Genomic DNA, 8,121 nt, shown 5'->3' on the forward strand with positions numbered 1-8,121 from the left:
CCCCCCCCAATAATCATTGCTCTGATACCAACTCTTTCAACTTACTCTCAGTTAATCCCCGCGACAATGATATTCACTCCTAGGTAGTTCGCCCGTGAGTGGCTAAACTAATACAGAAATAATGGGTATAAAGAGCAGATCCAGATTCTCTCCATTATCATCATTTAAACTCCCTCAGCTCTCGGCACACCCATCACTCGGGTATTCCAACTAGTCCCAGTCTGTCTGTCCACACTTACCTACCACCAATTCATCCAACTTCAGAGGTATATCCACAGTCCAACCTTTTCTCTCACTCCTCCACCAACTCTGACACCTTATATCCCGAGCAAATTACGCGTGTAATGGAAATTGATCATCGGACGGGGGTGGGGAATGAGGGGGAGCGAGCACCGGTGAAACTGCAGAGACCGAGTGCAAACTCTCGTTGCTCGGATGGTTCAACAGGACGTATATAATCGGAAGTTTCTACTCGCGACATGGCGGCACATACACGAGTCTATGTATATGTGATGCTTGTGTACAGGTGTACATTGTTGGCCATACACCGCCGGGTGTTGACGAAAGGGCAAGCGGCGCTAGTCTCCTTCAGGATTCTCACAACAGGCGTTATCTACAGCTTGTACGACGTTATGCGAGCATAATTGGGGGACAATTCTATGGACACTGGCACTCAGATACCTTTCGGACTATATACGATGAAGGTATGTTGATGATTTAATTAATTGATGTTGTGGTGATAGCAGAAACTTTAGCTGTAATGAAAGTCCAAATGGATGTCTGCAAGCAATCGGTGGGTAGTTCAAAAATTATTGACCGATGGTCGAGACACTGCGCGTAGTAAATGTAGGGAATTTTATGATGAATAAAATGAGTTTTAACTCAGATCTCTGCGACCCACAGTTTGCGAGATATTGACGTTCGTTTGGATCCTCTCAAGAACGGAATGTCATCAGCTTCTCACAATCAGACGAATGTCTATATTTCAAAAACTCTGTCACACAGAAAAAATCCAAAAGCTGTTTTATTCCTCACGAGTATTTGCACATTTATTATGCGGCACATATCGAAAACTCGCCAATAGTTCCCCAGATAATCCAATCGTCAGTTGGGAATTTTTTTCACCACCAAAAGCCCGAGACCATTCGATGCAGTTACATTAGTTTCATTTTTTTTTTCATTTTCATTCCACATCTCCAACATTTCAGCTTTTCCATCCATTTTGCATTCCCTCATTCGTGACGTTACAACTTTAAACACCATTGTATTCCATTTTTACCAGCTGTATTTTTTGTTCAGCTCTCTGGGTTATTGTTTCACTTTCATGTTTGATATGTCCCAGGTACCACTGGAAGAACTCAACCGTTTGTACGGCTGTTTTCGCTGTTTTTATTTCACGTGATATTTTTGTGATGTCAACAGGAGTGCCTGTATCGTGGATCATGATAGCGCCGAGTATCACTCCGGGTCGGCCAAACTTCCCGAATAATCCAGGACTGAGATTGTACAAGTATGAAACTAGCTCGGGAAAGGTAGGTGAAATTCTATCAGCAATAGCCTTCTTCCTCATTCTGGCATATTGTGAGAGGTATTGACGTTCCACTCACGGCCATTGTTCACCTCCCCGTTTTCTGTAAAATATTCATAAGCAAAAACCGGTAAAACACAAAATTATAATACGAGGAAAAGGTGGTTCAATGGAAGCTTCGTTACCCCGTGCCATTATTTGATTTTGTTGAGTGAGTTTGGCCGTTGTTTTGGGCGATGGTAAAAGCCAGTGCTTGTTATCGAAAATCAATAAAAAAATTCTCCTGCGCATCGAGAATTGAAAGTGCCTAACAGTCACGTTTGTTTGATTAATCGACAGATATTAGATTATACACAGTGGTATCTGGATCTGCAGGAGGCCAATGCAAAGGGCCGGGCTAACTGGCAGGAGCAGTACTCTCTGCTGTCGTATTATGAACTCAAAGATATTAATGCCAAGAATTTACACGATCTCGCTGGGAGATTTGTGAAGACCAATGATAATGCTTTTACTAGGTGAGTGAATGCTCATTTGTCCCACTAATTTGACCCATGAAGGTCAAATACTCTGAGTCACACAAAAATATGAATTTCCAGTATGAAAGCTTTTCGTCTGCAAATTTTCCCACCGAAGCATCAAAATTAAGGGGCAAACTGCATGGGTTGACTGACATAGCATGAAGGTTAAATGTTGTGGGTCAATTTGAGAGTCAAGGAAAAAGATAAAATGCCCTCGGAAGTGCATCATGCTTGACTCTCAGTTTAACCCACATGTTAAGTCTTCACGTCGATCCATACAATTTAACCCTCCATATTTGGCCCACCAATGTTCACCCATGCGGATTAAAAATTCTGGGTCCAATACAAAATTTAAGCCAATTTTGTAGGCTTTCCTGTCAGAACATTTTTCACTCGAAGGGTCAAATTGTATGGGTCAAACTGAGCTTCTAATTTGATGCATGAGAGTCTAATATTATGGGTCAAATTGAGAGTCAAGTAAAAAGGTCAAATGCCCTCAGTTTAACCCATACGTCAAGTCTTCACTTTGACCCATACAATTTACCCCCATGTTTGACCCACTAATGTTAACCCACGAAGGTCAAATACACTGGATCGAACCATGCGATCAACCCTCAGTTTCGAAGCATTCCACCAGCAAATTTTCCTCTCACCTCTCTGAAAAGTTGTCCCCATTTGGCGATAATATTACAGATACTACGCAGCGAATACAGTATTTCTACCACGTGAAGTTGCCCATCGTACTGGATGTGGTGGTGCCCTGAGTGGTACTTGTGCACACCAACACTGGTGTTCCGTCACGTGTGTCAACCCAGGCTCATACACCGATTGTATATCGTTGAATGCATACGCCCTTGCTGAGGCATGCTCACCAGCACCACGTTTCTACATTGCCCTACATGTAGTTTCTGCACTGGGTTGTCTACTTCTCAGCCGGTAGACTATACCACGAGGGGAATCATTTCCACGTGTAATCATCATACAAAACCCACCTCTATCATCACCATTCTTCCTACCCATCCTCACTATATCGTTAACAAAGCCCCTGTCTATCCTCGTTTGGCTTTGATGAAAGACACGATGCTATGGATACGATGAGATCAATGAATGGAGATGGCCCACACGTCCATTATCGTTGGGTTTTCATTTTATGTTAAATGTAAATGCTGGTGCTTGTTACAACTAATTGGTCCTGATAATTTTTTTAAATCTTTTAGTTTTCTTCGTTGATCGTTAAAGATAACAATGGAAAAATCTGTTGATTGACTTTATTCAGTGTTAATGAGGTAGAAAGTGGAAAAGAGAGTAACGAAAATTCTAAAAGTAGATATCTCATCTTCAGCTGTGTGATACTTACCACTCTTCGAATTATCGATTAAAACTTCATTGTTGAGATATTTTTCCATTATCGGGGGAATTTTTTTTCACCCCCTTCTCTCAATCTTCGAGATGTTCAAGTCTCAAAGGAGGTGAGAGAGGATAAAAGTAAAGATGGTGGTATTAATAATTAAATCATGCAACTTTAACGACGATGGGGAATTGACTGAGTACGGTGAGCAAGCATTGATTTTATTCATCGATATGTAATATGTAAATTGTTTGAGTGTTAATTCAACCGGGGAGATGCTACCCTCGGACAATTCCATCGTCTGGTGGATGAGAGAGATGGAGAATAAATGAAATCGTCGACATTGTTGTTGTTGTGTGTCAGTGTTTTTCCCGCTCACGGTATCCCTGCTGCGAATATTCGGGTTGTGTCAAATGATGACGTAAATTAAATTTTAAGGGTGAGAACAGTCTCAGCGTTTTGACTGATTAAAATTTCCAGTGAGATGAGAGATTGTGGATTAGTTTCGGGTGGTTGATGAGAATTTTTATGCTTGGGTTCAATTTTGGCAGCTGTTTTGGTTAAATATCTGTTGGTGAGAGTTAATCGGGGTCATGGGGGTTGATCTGAGGGTCAAGAATGAATTATAGGGATCAAACTGACCTGTTAGAATTAATTTCTTTTGTATTTCATTGATCCGTGAAGGGCAACTCTGAGTTGACCCATGAGGGTCAATTATGAGGGTCAATCGCCAGTCAAATTGAGGGCCAAACGTTAGTTAAATTGAGGGTAAAAAATAGGATTTGATTGACTGATGGTTGAGGGTCAAAACGCGTGGGTCAAACTACTTCGTTATGTTGATCTTCGGCTTGACCTACACTTAAAAACCATGGGTTAAGCCTTTGTTTAACCCTCAGTTCAAGTGTTTTCACTCATTAAAATGTTCTGCGACATGAGAGATTGTGGATCAATTTAGGTGTTTGATGAGCAATGTTTCTTTTAAATAAATAACAGCCCTTGAGAATTCTTATATGAAGGATGAGAGTCAACCGAGGTCATATGGGTCGCACGGAGGGTTAAGAATGAGGGTTCAATTACAGGGATCAAACTGACCTGTTATAGTTTTATATTTCATTGACACATGAGGGTTAACCCTTCGCTGATCCTCGAGGGTCAAGTGACGAGGGTCGAGCGCGAGTTAAACTAAAGGTCAACAAGAGATTCTAGATAGAGGAGTTAACATTGAGGGTCTTCAATCTTCAATTTGACCCATACTCAAAGGTCATGGGGTAAACCCTTATTTGACCCTCAGTTCGAGCTTTTCAGCAGATTAAAATGTCCAGTGAAATGAGAGATTGTCGATTAATTCAGATGTTTGATGAACCATGTTTTATTTTAATCATTTGAGGGTCAAATAATAAGGGTCAATTGAGGTCATGTGGATCTAAATGACGGTCAACAATGCGGGTCCGATTAGAAGACTCAACTTAGAAAATTAAATCGCATGAGTCAACCTTACTCGTCATATTGACCTTCAATTTGACCCATTCTATTCATCAAATTGGCTCTCGCCCTTCACAGGGTCAACTCCAAGTCACATCCTATGGGTTAAAGCCCTGTTTGACCCTCGCTTTGGCCCATACAATCGTTCAATGCAGCACTGTCTATTGAAATATCTCGAAAACCGTTGAAAACTCCCGAAAATGTGTCGCACACAAAATGTGCGGAATTTCATACCAAATGGATTTTGCCAATATCTTTGAATGCCAATGTTTCGAGGACTATGAGCCATAACCTTACACAAAAACCATTTCATCTGATGAATCTTCCTACATTTGTCATGCAAAACGTCTTCATGACTCTTCTGTGGTTCCCGGGATATTTGTATTGTCAACGCGACGTTCAGATGTTTGCGAACTGTCGCATAAGTTTTTCCATGATGATGTCAATCATAACAGTATCAGAGCTATCTCGTTACGGCCGACGATTACAGCCATCAAAGCCATATAAATCCAAATGGAAGGCATCGAAAGGGGTTTTGGGTGATTATGATAGCATAATGAAGCCCTTGGTACAATCCAATGGCATTCGAGAATTTCATACCTCCCCTCTATAACCCAGAAAGTATCAGATTCAATGAGCAGTAATCGTCAGTGTAAATTCAACCCTTTGGAGTACTTGAATATATTTGTAATATCTGTTACCCATTGTGTTTAATATCTAGAAATATTTAGAAATGATGTAAACAATTTTGTTCAATTTTTCTATGAAAATGAGAAAAAACTTGATAAGTAAGTGGCAATTATGAATGCAGCTTGCGACGCAAAAATTCTGTCGCTCTCAGTGTCATGCAATTACTATGATCCATGCATAATTTCTTAATAAATAAAAAAATTATATGATCAATTTGTACAATTCCGAGTGTTCTTATTCCTTCGAGATCTTACTTCACCCCTCAAGTTGCCCGTTCCTTTGGCTCCTTAGAATTTTCAGAAGTTGATGAATTATCTGGAACTCACTCGAGGAGAAATATTGGAGTGCATTCACCATTTGAGAGTCAATTAATTTCATCTCCATCGCTTTTTCAACTCGAGTTGTTTTATCCACGTCACTAATTGGTGAGTATTCAAAACTTTTATTTCGGCGGAAACGATAATAATTATGTACAAATTATACGCGAGTGCATGGCTCTAGTCGTTTTAATATTTTTAATATCTGAGGGAATTTGTTTTAGAGAGCGAAAGAGAGGATTCGATAATTGAGGCCGACGGTTTCATTAATTTATCGTAAATTGTGCCTTCGAGAATAGTTCAAAATATTTTTGAAAAAATTTGACCATTCAGGTCGAGAAGTTGCTGTAGAAAATGTGTCAATAGAAAAATTGTTGAACTAGTTTTTGTCAGATATTTTCTATTAAAAAAATTACAGTAAAGTTGCGGAATTCTTCAATAGAATCTGCAAAAACTAATAGAATTTTAAATAGAAATTCAATTGAAATTTCTTCAAGACTTCCTCATTTTTAAGATCGACAGATTTCTATTTTTAAATATGATTCAAGGCGAACATATTCATTTTAAATCTTACTTCAGAATCATGTAAAGACTTACATATCTTCGCAGTGTATAATCCCGTAAACAATTTTTCATCCTTGTTCCATCCGCTCCACATCTGAATACTGAACGTAAATCTGTCTTGCGACTTCGCCATTTTGATAACAGAATCTCTTCCAGTGACACATTCTATGAACTCAAAAGTTATCATCATAATCCGTCAATCCACCTCCAACTCTCCCCGAATTAAAAATCAATCGTGTGACCCGAAATTTCTCTCGACTGCATGCATAACACATTCACCTGTCTTTTATGTTCTCTCCATTCTCGTGATGATTTTCCATCTGACGTAGCTTCACTGATTGTTTCCCATTCATCGATTATATACGCAACTGCAGGGACAGTTTGTCGTACAGTAGTTACCCCCTTCACTCTCTTAAAAATTTTCAACAGGATTCAAAACGAACACATTCAACTTAAATCTTATTTCAGAATCATCTAAAGACCGTTACATATCTTCGTAGTACTTAATCCGAAAATATTTATTTATTTATTTTTATCGTGATTTGCCGCAAGGGATTTGCGACTGGCCATCGCCCGAAGGCCTTCAGCCTGGTATTTACAGAAATATTTAGTTGAATATTATGATAATGTACCGTGTACAATAGATATCAAAACACAAAAAGAGGTAAATAGAGATTTTTCGTACATTGGAAAGTATATGGGATGCGAGTGAAACAATTTGAAGGGTTTGATGAGAGGGAAGAAAGAAAGTAGAGAACTATTGTTGTTTATGCAAAGACCTATTATTGGATGCATGCTAAACTTCCCCAGTCATCGTTTCCATATATTTCTATACGAATAACTTTAAGATTCTCTACGAGGGTTTGCCGAGAATAGTTTTCCATTCTTGTTCCATTCGCTCTACATCTGAATACTGAACGTAAATCTGTCCCTCGACTTCTGATAATAGGAACCCTTCCGGTGACACATTCTACCAACCCAAAAGTTGTGATCATAATCCGTCAATCCATCTCCAACACTCCCCGAATTAAAAATCAATCGTATGACCCGAAATTTCTCTCGGCTGCATGCATAACACATTCACCTGTCTTTTATGTTCTCCCCATTCTCGCGATGATTTGCCATCTGACGTAGCTTCGCTGATTGTTTCCCATTCACCGATTATATACGCAACTGTAGCGACAGTTACTCGGAACAGTAGTTATACCATACTTCACTCATTTCACTATCACCTATTCCGATACATGCAAGCTCGTAAAAGCATGGAAGCCCAAGTACACACCGAGTTTAGTTTACTGTATCTCGGCAGTGCCTCAGAGAAACGTTGAATATTTCATGCAATATTCCAGTCAGCCAAAATCGCCCGAGCCAAATGTCACGCGATGCAAAGCAAAACGTCTTTTCATACGTTTTAATATAACTGTATGTATCACAAACATTTTGCTGGAAAATTGTGTGTCTGTATTTTGAATGTGCACAACCGGGTGTTATTCACCATGCCACTGGGATAATCTCACACTAACTCGGATTCTAATCGAAATTTCCGAGTTACGAGGCCAACAGTGACAAATGATTTTACCCACACCCACTATTTTGTTTTACGTACATTGTTACTGGTTAACCAGTACCACCTCATGGTTCACGTGAATTTTAACCGTAATCCGAGTGGCGATG

At 39.6% G+C, this 8,121-nt stretch overlaps 1 protein-coding gene across 1 annotated transcript in view; it reads left to right on the top strand.

Moving 5' to 3' along the window:
* LOC107038478 (acid sphingomyelinase-like phosphodiesterase 3b) overlaps positions 1 to 5,779 on the top strand; it is a 36,859-nt gene extending 31,080 nt beyond the window's left edge. The window contains exons 7-10 of the mRNA XM_015257581.1: positions 527 to 704; positions 1,423 to 1,532; positions 1,868 to 2,043; positions 2,740 to 5,779. Of these exons, the coding sequence (XP_015113067.1) occupies positions 527 to 704; positions 1,423 to 1,532; positions 1,868 to 2,043; positions 2,740 to 2,986 (711 nt within the window). The 3' untranslated portion in view covers positions 2,987 to 5,779. The remainder of the gene's footprint in view (positions 1 to 526; positions 705 to 1,422; positions 1,533 to 1,867; positions 2,044 to 2,739) is intronic.
* The last annotated feature ends 2,342 nt before the right edge of the window (positions 5,780 to 8,121 follow it).

This window comes from Diachasma alloeum, unplaced genomic scaffold (assembly GCF_001412515.2).
Source record: "Diachasma alloeum isolate Michigan unplaced genomic scaffold, Dall2.0 Dall_scaffold_00178, whole genome shotgun sequence".
NCBI classification, from domain to species: domain Eukaryota; kingdom Metazoa; phylum Arthropoda; class Insecta; order Hymenoptera; family Braconidae; genus Diachasma; species Diachasma alloeum.